Below are 22,025 nucleotides of genomic sequence, written 5' to 3' on the forward strand. Positions count from 1 at the left end.
ATACAGATAAAGAATAAAATCTGTGATTTGGGGGCATTTTCACAAGTCCGTTCTGCAGCTGTGAAATACATTTCTATAAGGGCACCATCAACATGAGAAAATTGATTGAGGTGTGGGAGAGAAGGCTCATGATCGGGGGCTCAGTGATGTAACATTTTGGTCTTGCGTGTGTGGATGTTTGAACATTTAAGTCCCACCACAGTGAATTTTGTTTCACATATGGTTCCGATGACATGACATAATGGCTTAACACTTTAAAGTGGCAGTTTGAGTGAGGAGCTAAGGGTAATGATCTCCTAAGATCACCCCATCCTCCCAGGGCTCTCATTGGCAAGCGGGTCACTGCCTCACATGACACAAAAGAACATGCGGACATTTGAGACTTTCTGAATCACGGTGGCTGAATGCACCTTGCGGGGGACACTCGCATTGTGCAGCAGCCCAAAGAGCAATGTTAGAGTCTTGTGGTCACTTGTAGCAAGTACAACCCCTTTGATTTCACTGGAGTTACAGCTGCACCCACCAGACCGGAAGCTGAAGTGTAATCATAGAATCATAGAATATCAGGGTTGGAAGGGACCCCAGAAGGTCATCTAGTCCAACCCCCTGCTCGAAGCAGGACCAATTCCCAGTTAAATCATCCCAGCCAGGGCTTTGTCAAGCCTGACCTTAAAAACCTCTAAGGAAGGAGATTCTACCACCTCCCTAGGTAACGCATTCCAGTGTTTCACCACCCTCCTAGTGAAAAAGTTTTTCCTAATATCCAATCTAAACCTCCCCCACTGCAACTTGAGACCATTACTCCTCGTTCTGTCATCTGCTACCACTGAGAACAGTCTAGAGCCATCCTCTTTGGAACCCCCTTTCAGGTAGTTGACAGCAGCTATCAAATCCCCCCTCATTCTTCTCTTCTGCAGGCTAAACAATCCCAGCTCCCTCAGCCTCTCCTCATAAGTCATGTGTTCTAGACCCCTAATCATTTTTGTTGCCCTTCGCTGGACTCTCTCCAATTTATCCACATCCTTCTTGTAGTGTGGGGCCCAAAACTGGACACAGTACTCCAGATGAGGCCTCACCAATGTCGAATAGAGGGGAACGATCACGTCCCTCGATCTGCTCGCTATGCCCTTACTTATACATCCCAAAATGCCATTGGCCTTCTTGGCAACAAGGGCACACTGCTGACTCATATCCAGCTTCTCGTCCACTGTCACCCCTAGGTCCTTTTCTGCAGAACTGCTGCCTAGCCATTCGGTCCCTAGTCTGTAGCGGTGCATTGGATTCTTCCATCCTAAGTGCAGGACCCTGCACTTATCCTTATTGAACCTCATCAGATTTCTTTTGGCCCAATCCTCCAATTTGTCTAGGTCCTTCTGTATCCTATCCCTCCCCTCCAGCGTATCTACCACTCCTCCCAGTTTAGTATCATCCGCAAATTTGCTGAGAGTGCAATCCACACCATCCTAATGTTCAAAGCCCAAAACACGGATCAGAATTCGGATGGGTAGGAGGGAAAAGTCCATGACTATGATTCCCCCCGAGTGACCCCTGTTTACTGAGGCAACCAACCCTAGCAAATCACAGTAGCAAAGGAGACTTTTGTTACAAGATGGAGCTACAGAGGAGGGCAGCATGATCTAGTGGGTAGGGCTCCTGATTGGGTGTCAGGAGAAGCTCTATCACAGAGCTGCTGCATTGCCTTGGGCAAGTCACGTCCTGCCTCCAATTCCCCTTCAGTCTGCCTAGGTTGTAAGCTCTTCAGGTAGGGACTCTCTCTCTCTCTCTGTTTGTACAGTGCCTAGCACAATGGGGGACCAAGGCACTACTCCAGTAGTACTTATTAGAGAATCTCATTGGGTCCTTTAATTTCTGCAATGTCCATCTAGTAGCCACATGAAAGAATAACATTAAAATCAAATGAACAACAGTAATTACAGGAAAGTGCAATGCTTGACAGCTTCACCACCCACGAAGGAACAAGGAGTAATTATAGAAGCTTGCTATTTTTTAAAAGCTTTTCTCCCTTCCCCCCCCCAGGAAAGGCTTAGCTATTCACTAGGGGTGACATTCATTTTTGTGCAAAGGGCAATGCACCAATTAAATCCCATTTAAACCCACAGGGCTTGTGCTGACCGCCTGAGTAGGGATGAATTCTATTCTAGAACAATATAGATTACACTTGGTTTCCACTTGCACCTCTTGCAACTTCCGAGACTGCCCCTTTATTTAGTCTGATGGTCACACATATCATTAGTGATATGTGAAAACACAAGGGGTCCAAACGTGCCCAGCCCTGCACAAGTGCAGCAGACTAGCCAGGGGAAAGAGGGCAAATGGAGCCTTCTCTCTCCACCTTTCAAGGGATGACCACAATGAGAGTCCATGCGTTCCCTGAGCCCGGTAGCCTCCCCCAGCAGGGGTACAGCGCAGCAGGGCCCACAATTCCCTTCCCCCAGCTCTGGCCAGTGGAGCAAATGCTGCACCCTTTGGAAGGTCTCTGCACCAGCTGTACTCCCCTTGCACTGCCAGAGCTCAAGAGGCATCGTGCCCAAGTCAGCCACAGGGGCCTGGGCCAGAAGAGCCACAGTTGATCCCAAAGTCTGCATCCAAACAAAAGTACAATGCAACATGAATGAGAGTCATCAGGACATTTATTGGGATTTTTTCCATTCAAGTTACAGCAGGCCCTTTGCTTGAAAAGAGCAAACCGTACCATTCACAGGCTCAGCCCAAGGTGCTGTCTACATCCAAGGTATCTACAGATAATGAATTCATGGCAAAACTATTGCAAATGTAGCCTACGTAACCAGTTATGTGCTGTAGAACTGTTTAGAATAAATCCCAGACGTCTTTCTCCCCTAACAAGTGAATGGGTGAGGCACCAGAGTTGTGTTTGCACTAGGAATTCATTTAAACAATTCTGGCCATGTCCCGCAGGTACTATGAAGGGCTGGCCAGCTCGGTGGAGTAATAATGGTAGTTGGAACCTTTCTAGGTCTGGTCAAAGTCAATTATAGCAAGAAGTTGCTTGCATGCCACAGCAGTTTGGTGATTATACGAAAAGTGGACTCGGTCTAATTCCTAAAGAACAGGTCGATGTTACAATCCCCATCGTCACAACTGGCAGCCTTACTGACAGCCTCAGCAGAGAGGCCAAGGACAGGATGGCCACTGAAACTGAACTCTCTCTCTCTGTTCCTAGCAGAGGAAGCTCCGGTACGTCAGATATGAGAGCCACAAACTCATGTGGAGAGGGGCCAGCACAGCTACTTCCAGTGTGACAGCCACACTCTGGGACGGAGGCCTTCATGCGCCAAAGCTGCCAATCCAGCCTTTTTCAGCACTACATTGGCTTGGGGTAGGAGACAATCTACCGAAATTAATCATTTTCCCAGTCAAAGCATTTTTACACATTTAAGAAAACTGCATAAAAGTCTGAACTGCAAAAACAGTTCCACAGCGTAAACAAATGTTGTCCTGTACCAAGTCTAGGAAAGAGAGTGTTTGTGACTGATAGGAAAACGAGAGCTCCATGTCCAGTGTCTGTCTTCTAGGAGCAGGAATGGGCTTGGTATTAGAGTCTTGAATTGAGTCAAGCACACTATTGGTGTTTAATAAATAAGAATAAAAAATATCTAGAAAACAAACAAAATATAGGGGGATGAGTAATAGTGCAAGAGTGGAAGGTCAACTAAAATCAGTTAAAAAAAATCACAGCTTTGGTTACACTGGTGCAAATGTGGCCTAAGCTTGACCAAAAGAAATCAAGTGCCCCGATTTTCCTTTCACTTCCACTGGCGTAAAGTCAGAATAACACCACAGAAGTCTGTGAAGTTACACCAGTGTAAAACTGGTGAGAGTGAGAGAAAAATTAGGCTGAAAAAGTTTCCAACAAAATCATTAACAATTTGAGTCTTGATGCAAACTGCTCTCTGCTTATTGTAAACAAGGCCAATTTTACCCACTTACTTTGCTCAGAATAACCTAATGAAAGGAGAAGCAGCAGCCGAACAGTAACTTCAGTGCCACATACAAGGGCAAGGAACCCGATCCTTACTAGAAATACAGCAATTCCTACAAATAAGGTATGCAGCAAATCTCTGCTAGCTTCTCTCATCACCCTCCCATGCCTGATTTACATATCTGGGCCATGAAAGACTAGTGTCTGTGAAAATAAGGAACACTGAAATTCACTGGAAAAGTGCAGCTTATCTTCAAAAGTGTATTTTCCCTTTGCTATTTATGCATTTTACTATTCAGTCAGAAAGCATCTTTATGTCTTGTGTGAGTTACCATTTTTATTCCTTTCAAGAGTAACAAAATTTAAAAGGGGGGAGGGGTTCTTGTCACCAGAAGGAAAAAAAAATCAAACCTTTTATTAAAGCTTTTAAAACATTTTTAACTCATTTTACAGTTTACAACAGAAAAAGATAAAAAAAAAACTATTGCCCAGAACAGACGTCACTGAGGTTAAGCAGATCCAAACTCTGCCATCCATTTTTCATACTTCTCCAGGTCTGCAGCTGAAACAGACTTGGAGATTTTCTTCAGAGCCAGCTCAAAGTCCCCCTTGGTGACAGGCATCTGAAGTTCCTCTTTAGAAAGTGCACGGATCTCTTCTGGGGTTAAGCCGTTAATGCGCCGTCTCATTGCCATCAAAGAGGCATCCCTGGAAACAAAGGAAAATACATGGGAACTAAGTGTCAGTACTGTGTGCAGTGAGCCACATGAATTTTGATTATATTCTCAAGCTTCACTGGAAGGAACACTTAAGAATGCAATAACTTCCAAGATGTAGAATACATCTTTCTTCGCTTCTATGTTCCAAGTTCACTACATTCATTTGATGTAAAGAATGCATTGGTACCCAAATCCATTTAAGCATATGGTAAATGTGCAGAGATAATTAAAACTATAAAACTGAAAACCTTTTACAATGATTCATGGAGATGAATCTTGTGACTTCAATGCAGTCACTAAACTCATGAAAACAAAAACTGTGCTCAACTGATCCCTCCTTTTTGAAACATTCAAGCTTCTGTTCCCCTCTGATGCAGCACTATCTCCCACTCCATGGCTTCAACCTCCTTAGCAGTGTGCAGTCCCTGGTGGGGGAGCCAATGGCAGCTTGACATGCAATTCAGCCCTGCTGCCAGTTTTGGCAGGGTCACTTGGTCTGGAAAGTGCAGAGTGGCAGCCAAAAAGCACACATGACATATTAATCCACAGGGCTGAGGACACCGATGCCTGCAGATCCTTATACGCTTTTCATCTGGTAGACTCTTCCCCTGGCCCTTTCTAAGCCCTGCTCACCAGAAAAAGAGAACGTCGCTCATTTCTCACAGCATGGCCCATGTGGAATTTTCAGCTATGGATTCTCTTTTTGCAGTTTTCCCAGCAAGGGAGAATATAGGCCCGAGGGACAACATTTAACCTAACTATTGTACAGTTCAACACAAAGATTTCAAAACTCTGGAGTCATTTCAACACAGGTTAATAGCCACTTAATCAGCAGAAATGTGGGTGACCACAGTCTTGAGACATGTTCATACAGCGTAAGTTCCTCTGGGCAGGGACCAAGCATTTGTACTTGATGTTCAGCCCCTAGCTCTAGCACGGGTTGGACGTTTTCCAGCAGAACTTTTTTCTATTAGAAAATGCTGATTCTTCTAAATTGAAATGTTTTGCCGTAACAAGGATTTTGATGAAATTCTGATGGAAACCAGGCAGTCTGCTGGAAAGCCTGGGGGAGCCTGGAAGCCACAGATCCCAAGCTCCCAGGCTTGGCTTGTGGGTCCCCAAGTTGCCCATCTCCCTGCCTGGAAAGTTGACAGTGTTCCTGTGAGCGCAGGAAGCCACTGAAATGTTTGGAAAAGATCAAAACAAGAGGTCATTTTGACTTTTTCAAAACAAAATATTGGAATTCCCGTTCTGCAGGAAATGTCATTGTTCTTTTTGGTTCAAAGCAATATATTTTATAAATTTTGAAATATCCTGCGGAATAGGGATTCCAGTTTCCAGCCAGCTCTATCTAGCACTGAGAGCAGCTGAGTCCTGATTGGGTCTCTGGACACAAATGCAATAGAAAATATTAGATAGGAATAAGTAAAATATCTTGTTTCTTTCTGCAGCAGGAAGTTCCAGCTCCTAAATCCACAGGGTTAAAAAACCCCAAACAACCCAGCTTTATACTAGATTCGAAGATTAAAACAGGAGTCGGTGAAAATAGACAATGGTAACAAAACATTTGCTCAGGCTGTCTGCTCTCCCACGACCATAGCAGACACCGTCACATCTTGACACAGTCTTCAAGCTTTCTAAGAACCATCCTATTGTACGAATAGTGCTAGCAAGTGTATTCAAGCCTTAAACATAGTTGCTGCTAGCATGCTTTCGACTATTGTGGGCAGGGCCTGGTGCTGCTCTCTTTTATTGAGTAACATAACTATTGATTTTATATTTGTTTGCAAATAAAATGAACAAAATACCTGCAAACATTAGTTATATCAGCACCAGAGTAGCCTTCGATCTTCTCAGCAATTTCTTCAAGGTGTATATCAGGATCCATCTCTACTTCCCGAAGATTAATCTTAAGCAGCTCTGCTCTACCTTTTGCTGTGATACAAGAATCACTTGTTTAAAGTTTAATAATACTTTTGTTCAAGTCACTGACACGCATACTCAAAAAAAGACAAACTCGATCTAGGCTTTAAATGGAAACTACAGATGAAAAGCCTTATTATGATAGGTTATACAAACCTAGCACCAACAAGGAAGGAGATAGGCAGCTGCTCCAGACCCAGGATGCCTCACCAGGCCATACCTGCAAAGCATGGTATGAGGAGGAGGAGGAGCACAAAAGGAACGGGTCAGCTCAGTAAGGCAGCAAACAGTGGAGGTGAACTGACATACATTCTGAGTTCCTGGGAAGGAGCAGTGCAGGAGCCCCTGATGCCTGCCTTTGGCAAAGTTGCCACAGCCAAAGGGAAGAGCCTAGAGATTCTCTGAAGGTTTGAGACTTTATCTTTGATTCCAGTTATTAAAAATCTTTACAGTGGAACCTCAGACTTATGAGCACCTCGGGAATGGAGGTTGTTCGTAACACAGAAATGTTTGTAACTCTGAGGTTTTACTGTACTTTATCTGTTGTGAAAAGAGGGGACAGGTAGCAAGTGACCAGAGAAGCAGCAGTGTAGCACTCTGGGGTGCAGGATGTAGCTGCTTACTACTGATCCCTGGATTAGAAGCTGGTGGAGAGGGTGGTCCCAGCTTGCCCTACCACCCCTTAGGCTAGGGGTATCAAAGCCAGAAGTCTAACCATGATGGGCACTCTAGATGAGAGAAGGCACTAAAGACAGACGAGTCAAGACCCTGACTTGGGAGCCCTTTGCTTTACCTAGAGGGCTACCCCATTGCTGGATTCTTCTTATACTCCAGAAGGGGTGGACATCAACGTGACACCCAGCAGGAGGGCTGCGTCACAGAAGGAGCACACCATCACAGACTAGAGCAGCTCTCAACAGGAGGTGCCAGGAAAGAAAAGAACCTGGCATGCCCTGCCCGAACACTGGGCAGCACCTATGGTTAGTGATCTCCTTTGTACTCACATATTAGAAAAACAAAACTGAGCACATTTTTGGCAGAGCATGAAGTTAAAAAATATCCCGTACAGACACTTCATAAAACCGCAAAACAGCTCAGGAAGTGCAATCATACCAAATGCTTACTCTTCTCAGATGACTGAAAGCACTTAGCCATTTGCCTCATTCTGCACAATGTGCCTGAGACAAACAGATACCGTCTCTGGTATAACCTCAGACCTCGTTGTGCATCATTTTCTCACTGTACACAGCTGACCAGCAGGGAATATTATTCTTACAAGAAACAAAGGCGTGATCCTACAAACCTCTGATTCTCCTCCTGACCCTTGTGATACACCTGTCTGTTCAGAAGTTGACTGCACATTATTTACATGGTTTTATTAGATACACCATGGACTTGATGACACAAATATTTCCATTTACATAGAGGTAGAGAGCATTTAGCAAAGCACTTAAGCATATGCTAAACTTTAAGCACATGCTTAAGTGCTTTGCTGAACCGGGGCCCAACAGAGTTGCTGAAGCCTCATGGAAAACAGAAATTATATTTAGAAACAATTGCATTGGCCAATTTTCAAACACAGATGCTGTGTGCACAGCATGGTAACTGACTAAATAAGTACCCATTTACACAGCCAATTTAACCTTTCTGCACACATAGCATGTGCATATGCAAGTCCTACGCTTGTGCTTTGAGAACCCACATTTGAAAGTTTGTCCCTTTATGTTATTTTGAGGGGTGGGGGTGAAGAGAAAGAGGCTTTCTTTTCAGTTTTTTATTGCAAGGGAAAATGTACACTACATCAGCATGTTCATTTCTACAGCAACCAGCTTTGATGCCTTAAAAACAGAGGATGACCATTTTGAGGGGGAAGCAGCAAGATGAGCAGACAAAATCTCAAGAACAACACTCCTGTTTTATAAGTGTCCCCGGTGACTAACAGAGAACAGTGAAAAAGAAAATATAGAAAGTATTTATACTACTGTGGTACCTTAAGTGCCTTACAAAATTACCTATAATCCAGAGAGAGGGTCTGTACAGAGAGATGGCATTTTCTTTAGAAGGGTTATTGATTATTTACAGAACACCATAGATGCACATATGGCACACATGCAGAACTGTTTCTCTGAAACAGAATATTTTCCTAAGTTTTCCCAGGGCCTTATGTCATTTTAGAAATATCACATCATAAAATTCACACTACACCAGATCCTACAATTTATTTATTTGGTTTAAACTTTTCCCAACTGAAATCCCTGGTGATCTCAAATGACAAAGCATGAATGCAAATACATCATCTGGAGATGCACAGAACAATTTAACTTCTTCATAGGCGGAATAAGATGATAGAATGTAAACTCACAACTACAGTGGCAATCCACCTCATGTAAGAAGTGCAGGGTGTATTACACTATGTCAAAAGCAAGTCTTGCTCAATTAGAAACAAGAGCAAACTGATAGAATTTTAGACTAATTGGTCATAAAGCCAGTCATCCTGTTATGAGCTATTACTGTCTGTGAGCTGCAAAGACAAGCTGTATACCTATTAAAATGTCCTTATACTTGTTAAACTCAATCACAATTGCTGTCACCATGACCACGCATCTTGTTATCTAGTGTGCTCATGCAGCGATACAAGGCATTCACTGTCCCAAGAAGAAACAAAGCTATACAACCTTCAAGTGATACGAATCTTGAAATTAATAGGATATACGAGTGACAGCCAGGAATGACAATACAAGCCAAGGAATCTTGGGCAGGAGAGCAATCAGCCTGCTACATTTTGAGTGACTTGAAGTCTAGGCATAAAGGCCGGCAAGCAGTGATTTACAATGTGCTAAGCCTGGAAGTGATAATTCATGGATCCATTTCTCTGCATTCATCTGCAAGGGCATGGGAATGCATTTGCAATATTTCTTAAAAAGTCCAAAGGCTGCCTTTGATGATCACTCAAGGATTGACTACAACATTTAAAATAATTCCAGGCTCATTAAAACTAACTTGGTTTCAAAAAATAAGAACCCATCAATGGGTCTGCAATGAAATACCATAGCTCATTGTTTCTGAGCTCCAGGCAATTTTTTTAAGAAACCAGCCAGCCAAGTTATTAACCCCTCAAATGCAATGTTTAGAACAGACATTATAAGGGTCTTAACAATCCTAAGAGATACAGTCAAGAACAAGCTTCCTAGAAAAAAACATTTAAAGGAAAATACTTGTAGCAATCGTACCTGTTGGCAAAGGTATATAAATCCGTTTCTCTAATCTTCTTCGCAACGCTTCATCGATGTCCCAGGGAAAGTTTGTAGCAGCCAGCACCATCACCATTTTGGAAGGGTCATCATTTTCTAGTGCACCACCTACTCCTGCAAGTCCAACAGTGTAGGAAAAAGAGTCATTTTAATGATTGTAGCAAATACCATGCTTGCTCACGGTGCTGGACTGACAAACCTTGGAGAAGGCGGCACTGCATTTGTCAATACATGGGTACAGCATGGGCAGCAGCAGTGCAAGCTTCTCTAACCCACTCTCCCAACATACCCCAGCTCTGCTTTGGAGACAGCACCTACTTCTAGGGAGGAGAGAACAGTTTATTCTGCCTGACCGTTCAGTTCTTGGCCGCTGCCAGACTGCCAACAACCTCGTTTTGTGATGCGTGGGCACTTGCCCACTATGAACTGAACTGAAACGACCAACTTATTCTGTATTGGCCACTGAAGAGATAGTAAAAAACTTTCAGTCACCTCCCAACCCAAACAGTTAGATTAAAAAAGAAACTGATTCCCTCTGGGCAAAAAGCTGTTGTCCCTTCATGTTCTGTGGTGTGCACAGTAGCGGACTAGCCACTGGGCCTACGGTGCCTGTGCCCGGGGCCCCGACCGCCAGGCAGCAGGGGCTGGAAAAGCCCCTGCACCCAACCCCACTCCCAGGCAGCTGTTCCCGGCAGGCGAAACCCCCCACTCCCCAACCCCACTCCCCGACAGCAGCGCTGGGCAGGTGTGGCGGGGAATGCCCGCACACTCCAACATGGCTCCTGGGCAGAAGCCGGGGGATGGGGGAAGCCCCTGCGCACCAAACCCGCTCCCTGGCAGAAGCCTGGGTGGCAGGGGAAGCCCCCAGCACACCTATCGCTCACAGAAGCTGCGGATGGCAGGGAAAGCCCCCGCACACCGACCCCACTCTCCCGCAGAACGGGGGAAGCCTCCCGCACCTCCCGACCCTGCTCCCCTGCACAACGGGGAAAGCACCCACGCTCTCCAGCCCAGCTTCCTGGCAAAAGCTGGGGACAGCAGTGGAAGGCCCCTGCACCCTCCGACCCCATCCCAGGTAGAAGCTGAGGGTGGCAGCAGGGGAAGCTCCCCCGCACTCTCCAGCAGAACCACCGAGCAGGTCGGAGAAGCTCCAGCACCCCTAACCTAGGCCCCCACAGAAGCTGCGGGGTAGCAGGGGAAGCCCCAGCACCCGAACCCCTGCTGTGGCCCTGGGACTGGAGGATCTCGCTACCTGCCACGGCCTCAGGGAGCTCTCACTCCCCGCTGCAGCTGGGGCTGTGGTGGGGGGACAGAGCTTCTCCAGTCTTAAGGCCCCAGTGGGGTGGGGGTTAGAAAGTAGCAAATGGGTTGCAGGGCCGCAGTGGAGGGGCAGAATAGGGGGGAACAAGGGCAGGGCCTGGGGAAAGGGGCCTAAAGGGGTGGGGTCATGGGTGGGGCTGCAGGCAGAGGGGGGTGGAACTGGGGCAGGACAGCAGGTGGAAGGGGTGGGGTGGGTCGTCCCCCCCCACCACTTGCTCTGGCCCAGGGCCCGAGGAAACCTTAATCCGCCTCTGGGCGTGCCTACACACTTGGAGGTGCTGTCCTACAATGACTAACAGCAATGACAGAGTGGTGGGTGGTCAGACCCCTGTACCATAAATATTCCTTTGATGCTGGTGTTAAATGGTACATATACAGAGAACAGTGATCCAATGGTACATATTATTAATGAAATGACACTAGTCGTCAATGCAAGGTCTGGTCTAGTCAAATCCAACAAAGAGGCCCTGCGTGGGAGAATCAAGGAAGGCGTTTGTTCACAACTTTGTACTGCAGAAACCCCCTGTGCACTGCACCACACACAAAGGTCTGTGTTAAACTGCATGAATGTTCAAAATATGCTTCTCCTAGAGCAGGCTACATTTTTCAAATTAAAGTTTATCAAAAATGGCTTAAACAAAACTTTTGCAGCCATGTCATGTTTATAAAAAAAAGATACTTTAAAAAAAATTAAATATTCTGGACTCTCTCATTCACCAAAAGATGGGCCCATTTTGAATTAAAGAGATCGCTTCCTCTGCCCCCGTCCTCCCCCAATAAAAGAGATGGTTGTTTTCTGCCAGCTCTACTCATTTCTGAACAATGAAGTGTCTACAAAGCATGTCACAAAACCAGAAGAGAAACAGCAGCTCCATTCTGAGGTATCTAAACACCAATTACCGTCCATCTGAACAAGCAGCTCCGACTTGACCCTGCGACTTGCTTCATGTTCGTCGGAAGTGCCTCTGCGGCTGCAGATGGAATCGATTTCATCAATGAAGATTGTTGTTGGCGCATAAAACCTTGCCTTTATTGAAGTGAAAATACAATTACTTAGATTGCAGTCGCAAGCACAAGCCCCAGTCAGACTTCAGGCCCTATTGTGCTAGGTGCTGAATAACTGGAAGATATGTCCCGGGCACAGAAAAATTCATCTAAGATCCTAACCCTGCAAAGACTTCCACATGTGCCAAACTTTACACACACACACACAGTCGTACCACTGAAGTCAATGGTTAACTTTCACAAGTGCCGAAAGTTAAGCATGCGCAGAACTCTGTGTGTGTTACTTGTTTTCTTGTATGCAGTGTAGTTGTAGCTGTGTCAGTCTGAGGATATTAGACAGACAAGCTGGGTGAGGGATTATCTTTTACCAGCCCAACTTCTGTTGGTGGGAGAGACAAGCTTTTGAGCAACACAGAGCTCTTTGGGTCCGGGAAAGGTACTCCAAATGGCACAGCTAAATACAAGGTGGAACAAATTCTTTAGCATGTATTTTAAGTAGGGTGACCAGATAGCAACTGTGAAAAAATGCAACAGGGGGTGGGGGTAATAGGTGCCTATATAAGAAAAAGTCCCAAAAAACGGGACTGTCCCTTTAAAAACAGGACATCTGGTCACCCTAATTCTAAGGAACCATTCAAGGTAGAGTGGCCCATTAACACCTCTGCAGTCATAAGACAAAGAGGAGAGGGGGGGTTAGTGGGTTACGGATTGTTGTAATAAACCATAAATCCAGTGTCTCTGTTCAGTTCATGATTTTTAGCCACTAGCAGAGTAATGAATTTCAGCTTTGTGACAGAATGTACCTGTGTCCACACCCTACACACTGTTGTAATAATCTTTATACAAAGTATGCCTTGTAAGGTATCATTTGAAGACTCAATTTGCTCTCGTCAATGCTGTCCTGATAAAATGTGCGGCAACAGCGAATGTGCAGTTATAAGATTTCCATGGGCAGCGCATGAACCGCCGGCTGGGGGAGGCTAACCCCTAGCCCCACCTCTTCTGACCAAGGCCCCACCCCTTCCATCCCCCACCAGAGCTGAGCCCTCCCTTCCACGCACCCCGGCCATGGCCACAGCTAGCCCCCTATCCCCAAAGGAGCGCCGTGAGGGCGGGCGATGCATGGCCCCAGCCTCCCCATCCCTGGAGCACCGGGATGGCGGGCAACCCCAACCTCCCTGGCACAGTGGGTGGCCGCCAGCCGCAGCCTCCTCAGCTCAGGAGCACGGGAAGGCGGGCATTGCAGGGCCCCAGCCCCACCAGCGGAGCACTGGGGTGCTGGAGCCGGAGAATTGGAGCCACAGGCAGGGAGCAGTTATGGCAGGGGGTGGGGTCATGCCTGGCTGTTTGGGGAGGCTGAGCTGCCCCCAGCCTATGTGACCCGCAGCCCTTGAAAATTTCCCTGTATGTTGTTATTAACACATGTTCCAAACTGAGGTGGCAACAGGTCTGTCTCAAACAAAAGAATGTGCTCTGCTTAATCTGCATTTAAGAACTAAACAAAGTCATCAAGCAGGAAGGACAACAAAAGAAGCTCCAATGGGTGAAGAAGAGCAGCTGGGAAGATCCCTTTCTGTAGACTCTCTGTCTCCCGAATCTCAGCTGGAAATGTTTTCCAAATGGGGGGCTGACACTACAGAAAAGGGGGACAAACACCCCAAGGCACCCTGTCTCCTCCCTCTCTTTCTGCCCATCAATTCACTGCACGAGAAGAGACAAAGGAAGCAGCCATTAAACAGAAGAAGGGGTCCTGGCCTAATAAGTTCGGCCAGTCAGTCTGTTGAGAGCATGTGGTGAGAAAACCTTTGCTTTGCATTTAACATAGTTAAGGCGCTAGTTGTGTTTTATCTTTATTTTTCTTATAACCACTTCTGGCTTTTATGCCTCATTACTTGTATTCACTTAAAATCTCTCTTTGTAGTTAATAAACTTGTTTTACGGTTTTATCTAATCCAGTATGTTTAAATTGAGGTGTCTGAAGAACTATCTGAAATACTAAGCTGGTATATCATCATCTTTTTAAAAAAAGGGGGGGACTTAACATACTTGTATTGTCCAGGAGAGGGCTGGGCAGTACAGGACACATATCTCGGGGGGGGGGGGGGGGGGGGAATTTAAGACAGGGAGTGGGCTGAGGTCACCCTGCAGCACACACACGCAGACATAGCAGGCAGTGACTTGCATGCGGGAGGCTGTTTGTGAGCAGTCCAGACTAGAGGCTACAGCAGCAAATCAGTTTAAAGATTATAGGACAAGGGAGACACAGATACTCATTAGACTAGATCGGGGTGGCCAACTTGAGCCTGAGAAGGAGCCAGAATTTAACAATGTACATTGCCAAAGAGCCACAGTAATACATCAGCAGCCCCACATCAGCTCCCCCCGCCACTCCCAGCACCTCCCACCCACTGGCAGCCCCACCAATCAGCACCGCCCCCTCCCTCCCGATCAGCTGTTTCGTGGCGTGCAGGGGGCTCTGGAGGGGGAAAGGGAGGAGCGAGGGCACGGCAGGCTCAAGTGAGGGGGCGGGAAGGGGTGGAGTGGGGGCAGGGCCTGTGGCAGAGCCAGGGGTTGAGCAGTGAGCACCCCCCGGCACATTGGAAAGTTGGCGCCTGCAGCTCCAGCCCCGGAGTTGGTGCCTATACGAGGAGCCGCATATTAACTTCTGAAGAGCCCCATGTGGCTCCGGAGCCACAGGCTGGCCACCCCTGGGCTAGATTGTACCCTGGGTATATCACAAGCTCCCAGGCTCATCTTTGGAAAGTGTTGTGCAGTTTTCCTTTGAGGATGAGGACCGATAGCGATTATTCTACATCTGACCTTTGTTTTCTTAGGTCTTGATCCTGCAAAGGAGGTGGGGGATCAATCAAAATATACTATTTGTAATATACATATTGTGCTTCTTGTGAAGGCAAAGGTTGGGAGGGGAGGGAAGATTCAGTTTCCAGTCTATCTAAAAATCGCAAGGTGTTTTAATGGGCACCATCTTGGAAGTGCAGAAGCAAATAAGGATGAGGAAAGGGTAAATGGCATATTTGCGCGCACACACACACACAGCACAGTTCCTGGGGTGTGTAAATATTTCTCAGCTGCAGTTCAGGATCTGGCCGTTGACTTTCAGAAACCAACCTTCAGTTTGGAACAGAGAAAATAGATGAAACACATTTTGCTTCTAGAAACAAGGGTAATTTACTCCACAATCCTCAAAAATACATCATACAAAATACATTTTGGGGGGAGGGATAGTTCAGTGGTTTGAGCATTGGCCTGCTAAACCCAGGGTTGTGAGTTCAATCCTTGAGGGGGCCATTTAGGGATCTGGGGCAAAAATTGGGGATTGGTCCTGCTCTGAGCAGGGAGTTGGACTAGATGACCTCTTGAGGTCCCTTCCAACCCTGATATTCTATGATTCTATGATCAAGAAGGGCCTGCTATATAAGCGTGCACACCCATCCACTGGAGAGGTTTCAGGGATAGTGAACTCAATCCTGCAACAATGTGCTGTGAGGGGCTTGATAAACCAACAAAAGCCCCTAGCATTGAGGACTTACCATTTCAAACAACAGGCGGACTAGCTTCTCAGACTCGCCCCTGTATTTGGACGTCAGAGTGGAGGAGGAAACGTTGAAGAATGTTGTCCCACATTCCGTAGCAACGGCTTTTGCTAGCATGGTTTTGCCAGTCCCAGGGGGGCCAACCATCAGAACACCCTAAAATTCCATACAGAGTAATAAATAAATGACAAGATGAGACCCCCAAATTCAGCCCTGATGTAAGCAAAATGCTAATCCACAGAGATCAGCTGAGTTGCACTAGGTCTAAATGTGACCTAAGTTCTGCATTTTAATTGCTTAAAAACATAACTCTGCCATATGCCTGGGCCTCCTTTTTGTTCCCAAGCACTCGTTTCACTAAAACCATTAATTGCATATGTGGGTTTCTCATGTTATTTATTCTTACTAAGGTACTAACATGGCCCCCATTACCACAGTATCTGAATGTCTCAAAATCTACTGTATTTATCCTCACAGCACCCCTATCAGGTAGGGAAGGACTATTATCCCCACTGTACAGAGACGGAACTGAGGCACAGAGAGGCTAAGTGACTGGCCCAAGATCGCACAGGAAGTCCATGGCACAGCAGATAAATGAACCCAGTTCTCCCAAGTCCCAGGCTAGTGGCCTAACCATCCTTCCATCTCCCATCCAGGTAAAAGAGAGGGCAAGGTGGGAGAGCACTAGTCTCCTCTACATCAGTGCCTGTTTGTTCACTGAAGTGTACAAGATATTATGGATGGACAGAAAGTTCTCAGGGCCCAAATTAGGCGTCCATGGTGGGATTGCTAATTGTCTTGACTGAAGAAAGGCATTAGTTTTTAAAAGGCCTCTCATGTCAAGAGTTCCTGAAAATGAGTGGTGGTAACGACCATTTCCCCTTCTCTAGTAGGGTTAGAACTGCCCCAAGGAGGGGAGTAATACTTGATAATTAATTAATTACTTTAAATAGAATTCATCAAGACACTTTGAAAATCTGCTTTCCAAACTGTGGGCCTCCCGCAGCCATTGTGGTAATGAAAGACACAACGTTTTCCCCACCCAGAAAGGACAAGAAGAAATACGGAGATTCCAAATACTCTGCTGTCACGAATATGGCAGCTTTCTGAGCAGCTTTCTTTTGCAAATGCAAGATTTGATTTCATACTAACAAGAGTTTACTAAGGTAAAGTCATACCTTGTTTCAAGGGTAATCAAATGAGCTGGAATTAGATTTGCACATCATAATGTGCTTTGCAATTAATATCCTACATAAAATACCACAACAATAAAATATCTGTTAAACGCTATCCATGCTGCAAATTAAATTGTGTCTGTTCTACACAAAATTTACGGCAAGGAGCACAAAGAATGACATGGAAGAAATCTATAAAAACAAATCAACCGGGAATACAATTATTCAAAAATGTTTTTCCCCATGCCCATCAAGAGCAATAGCCTCTCTGTGCCTACATTTTCCATTAACCATTAATACCTTTATTGCCATTTAACACTTAGCTATTGCAAGCTCCCACAGACATTCATCGGTAAATTAAATTACAAACGATCATATTCCTTCCAGAGAGCTGACACCCCACCTCTCTTTATAAGGATGCCAAAGTTATCCTAAACTCCCAGGCAGCAACTATAAGAGATAAATGGACTCCTGTTCTGCAAGTTCATCCAGGCATGGTCTACACTGGAATGTTAGTCCCTGCTAGAATTCCACCCATACAGCAATACTAGTGGAGGACCACGGTGTACACAGGGGTAACTAGATACAATTCTGTGGCCTGTACAGTACGTCCTTGCTATAACTCCCTTCACAGCAGCGAACCCAGCCCCTGGATCCCACCTCGAGCCGCAGTCCCTGTGCTGGAAGAGCTCTTTTGCTATAACAAACCCCTGGCTCTAACAAACGAATGGTGTGGATCCTGAGGGGTTTGTTATAACGAGGGGGTACTGAACATACAGGAGGTCAGGCTAGATGATCAATGATCCCTTCTGGAGTTAAAATCTATTAACCTCATGGTTTACACTGGTGCAACTTGATTTGCATCAGCGCTGACCTTGGATTGAAAGCAGAGCTAAACTGCCCCAGGTCAAATCACACTGTACCTGTGCAAGTTGTGTTCACGTTAGGGGTTTGCACCAGTCTGGCTAAACTGGAGGCTAAAAACCCACTCTAGACAAGGCTTCAGTCTTAAAATGAATAGCGATACAGAGGGCCAAGTTCTGTCTTGAAATATACCCCATCCAATGCCAATGAATTCAAGGGGCCTAACTGCTCACTGTCTTACACCTTGTGTCATCATTTATCCCTATGTAAACAGGGTGTAACATTACCAAGTAGAAATGGTAGCATTTTACATTCACTTTGCACAGGTGTGAATGACCTCATAGGGTTCAAAGCAGTGGGAGAATGTCGTCAACTGGGGATGCACAAGATATAAGGATCAGTGCACAATGTGAGCCTGAATTGCTAGCTAAGCTAGAGAGATGCACAAGGGGGAAGGAGGGGGAAGTACGAGCTGCTTTCTCTCTATACAACCTATGAGCCTGGCAGTTACTGACTAGTTAAAAACTTTTATAAACATAAAGCCTTCTTTACTCTTCCTCTTTGGCTCTGTTGATCCAGTGTTTCCCAATAAGAAGCTAATATGCACTGCAGGGCTTAAGTGGTTTGATGAAATCACTGCAAGGTTAAATACCACTAGTGGAGCAGTGGGATGCCCAACTAAAGACAGGACCCTCTTGGCACAAACGCAGGTCAGAGAAAGGAAACAACCACTCTTGGATGTTCAGAAAGTGATGGCTGCAAATGCATGACACCCATGTTTAGTCAGGAAGAGTGCTGGCCTATGAGCACCAATGGGTTTAGGAGGGAAGAGGGGCCTTGCCCTCCCCACACAGGACCACCGGCACACGAGTCTGCTTAGAGAGGGTTAACAGCCACATTCTGTCTGCTTCTCCCACAGGGCAAAGTGAAGAAGAAAAGCTCCAGCCATGAAAGGGAAGCCACAATGCCACCCTAACTACTAACTGGTTAGGTATTTAGAACAAATATGTGCTTAAGTACACTGCTGAATCTGGGCCTTAAGTACTGGGACTGCTCATGTATTTAACATTAATCACATGCTTAAGAGCTTTGCTGAATCAGGGCCATAAAGAGGATATTCAATAGGAAATATCTTCCTGGACTTCATCATCATAACTAACTCAATGAAGTGACAAGCCCGCAACTTTTAGAGTAGCAGCCGTGTTACTCTGTATCGCAAAAAGAAAAGGAGTACTTGTGGCACCTTAGGGACTAACAAATTTATTTGAGCATATGCTTTTGTGAGCTACAGCTCACTTCATTAGATGCATTCAGTGGAAAATACAGTGGGGAGATTTATATACACAGAGAACATGAAACAATGGGTGTTACCATACACACTGTAAGGAGAGTGATCAGGTAAGGTGAGCTATTACCAGCAGGAGGGCGGGGGGGGGGGGAGGAGGACCCTTTTGTAGTGATAATCAAGGTGGGCCATTTCCAGCAGTTGACAAGAAAGTCTGAGGAACAGTGGGGGGTGGGGGAATAAACATGGGGAAATAGTTTTACTTTGTGTAATGACCCATCCACTCCCAGTCTTTATTCAAGCCTAAATCAATTGTATCCAGTTTGCAAATTAATTCCGATTCAGCAGTCTCTCATTGGAGTCTGTTTTTGAAGTTTTTTTGTTGAAGAATTGCCAGTTTTAGGTCTGTAATCGAGTGACCAGAGAAATTGAAGTGTTCTCTGACTGGTTTTTGAATTTATAATTCTTGACGTCTGATTTGTGTCCATTTATTATTTTATGTAGAGACTGTCCAGTTTGGCCAATGTACATGGCAGAGGGGCATTGCTGGCACATGATGGCATATATCACATTGGTAGATGTGCAGGTGAACGAGCCTCTGATAGTGTGGCTGATGTGATTAGGCCCTATGATGGTGTCCCCTGAATAGATATGTGGACACAGTTGGCAACGGGCTTTGTTGCAAGGATAGGTTCCTGGGTTAGTGGTTCTGTTGTATGGTTGCTGGTGAGTATTTGCTTCAGGTTGGGGGGCTGTCTGTAAGCAAGGACTGGCCTGTCTCCCAAGATCTGTGAGAGTGATGGGTCATCCTTCAGGATAGGTTATAGATCCTTGATGAGGCGCTAGAGAGGTTTTAGTTGGGGGCTGAAGGTGATGGCTAGTGGCGTTCTGTTATTTTCTTTGTTGGGCCTGTCCTGTAGTAGGTGACTTCTGGGTACTCTTCTGGCTCCGTCAATCTGTTTCTTCACTTCAGCAGGTGGGTATTGTAATTGTAAGAACGCTTGATAGAGATCTTGTAGGTGTTTGTCTCTGTCTGAGGAGTTGGAGCAAATGCGGTTATACCGTAGAGCTTGGCTGTAGACAATGGATTGTGTGGTGTGGTCTGGATGAAAGCTGGAGGTATGTAGGTAGGAATAGCGGTCAGTAGGTTTCTGGTATAGTGTGGTGTTTATGTGACCATCGCTTATTAGCACCGTAGTGTCCAGGAAGTGGATCTCTTGTGTGGAGTGGTCCAGGCTGAGGTTGATGTTGGGATGGAAATTATTGAAATCATGGTGGAATTCCTCAAGGGCTTCTTTTCCACAACTGTATCGTAAGTCATTCGCTGAATAAGGGACAATCAGTCCCGAACCAAAAGCTAGGTCATTTCATTTTCTGTTTACACAGCAGCTCACATGCTTCCTCAATAATTTTTTTTTTCAAGTTGTGAACCCGATCCAAATTGGGCTCCCACTTACTGAGGCCCAGCTACTCTGAATCAATCCCACATTTATTATAATTAAACAATTATCCATCTTTGCTAAATAAATGTGTATTTTAGGCTCTTACGGCAGTCTAATAGCTATACATACTACAGTATACCATCAGTGTAAGGAAGCATGAGCATACGATGCTACGCTCATGTAGATACAACTTGACATACATGAAAGCGCCATGACCAGTCTGGAGAACGTGGTCATGCATTCTCACCTTCCAAGGCCTTCTGATCCCTTTGAAAAAATCAGGCATCCACATCGGCAGAACAACCGCTTCCCTTAATAGTTTCTTGGCTTCTTCCAAATCTGCTATGTCATCCCTGCAAAAGACCAGGACAAATTTACAAAGCATAACATTTCACTTTGTTTTTAAGCCATGAAAAACAGAGAAAAGTATTGTGTGTACCACTATCCTTTTTATTATGCCAGTATGTTCCTATTGAGACCATTGCTATAAATCTGTGGCCTTACATTGACCTCTCCTGTGAAAGGCAGGAAAAAAATTACTTTCAGCTAAGGTTACTAGGATACTCAATTAAAAATTGTTTTGGCTCACGTGATCATCAGGGACCCTAATTTTCCATGTTAAAAAGACCAAAACTCTCTAATAAAGAATCAAATATCTGTGGTTTTCCTTGATTCAAATGAAACGCTGAACTACCCTCAGTACATATAGGTATCAGCTGAACACCATGTTTTATTGATATACAGTAGAATCCTGTTTAGCCAAGCCTCCATTATCTGGCTCTCCATATTAATCGAACCATCAGCAGCTTGGGATCGAAATACGGGTAGCTCTTGCAAATTCTCTTGATTATTCAATCTGGCCCTGGTCCCAATTAGATCAGATAAACAGGGTTCCACTGTAAATTTAAAGCGCATTCAAAAATCAACCACAAGAGGGGGAGGTTGCACACACTGAATAAGTGACACTGGTACTTTCAGTAAAATATAGTTAACAGTTAATATATGTTTTTACTTTTTCACAAAATGTAAAAACTAAAGATTCTCTGTGAAAACGCAAAATCCATGGTTTTCCTTGTTTTTCCCCCATTGCAAATGGATTTCTAGGATCCCTGGTGATCATCAAAACAATACTTTTAATGTTCTCTGGGGTGCAGTTAGGCTTTTGAGTAGGTACTCGTAATGGACATTTTGCATATCATACTGGTTAAGAATGAAAGTCTTACTCAGCAATCAAATTAGTATGCGATTAGAACCAGAAGCTTGTTTCCCCTATTTGGAAAGTCATGGCTGTTTGCCATTTTAAAAGAGTTAAGGTCCCAATTTAATGAGAGGACATGCTCTTTCCCCTCCAACCTGGCTAAAGAATTTAATTGAGAAAATTCTCATACCAATGAATGCTTGGATTTCTTGATACAATGTCCCTTTCCAGTGCTTCAACCAGGTCTTTATCATATCCTGCTCCATCAAATTTCTGAATTTCCCCATCACCAGCACCTTCCTGTGGAATTTTCTTTCCCTAGGAACAT

At 45.2% G+C, this 22,025-nt stretch overlaps 1 protein-coding gene across 4 annotated transcripts in view; it reads right to left on the reverse strand.

Moving 5' to 3' along the window:
- Positions 1-2,633: 2,633 nt before the first annotated feature.
- Positions 2,634-22,025, reverse strand: part of KATNAL1 (katanin catalytic subunit A1 like 1) — a 50,047-nt gene continuing 30,655 nt past the window's right edge. For all 4 annotated transcript variants that reach the window (XM_073341078.1, XM_073341069.1, XM_073341096.1 and 1 more), the window contains 7 exons: positions 21,888-22,015; positions 20,747-20,852; positions 15,731-15,889; positions 12,075-12,201; positions 9,834-9,968; positions 6,489-6,615; positions 2,634-4,669 (listed from right to left, as the gene is read on the reverse strand). In XM_073341078.1, the coding sequence (XP_073197179.1) occupies positions 4,471-4,669; positions 6,489-6,615; positions 9,834-9,968; positions 12,075-12,201; positions 15,731-15,889; positions 20,747-20,852; positions 21,888-22,015 (981 nt within the window). In that variant the 3' untranslated portion in view covers positions 2,634-4,470. The remainder of the gene's footprint in view (positions 4,670-6,488; positions 6,616-9,833; positions 9,969-12,074; positions 12,202-15,730; positions 15,890-20,746; positions 20,853-21,887; positions 22,016-22,025) is intronic.

This window comes from Lepidochelys kempii, chromosome 1 (genome assembly GCF_965140265.1).
Source record: "Lepidochelys kempii isolate rLepKem1 chromosome 1, rLepKem1.hap2, whole genome shotgun sequence".
NCBI lineage: Eukaryota > Metazoa > Chordata > Testudines > Cheloniidae > Lepidochelys > Lepidochelys kempii.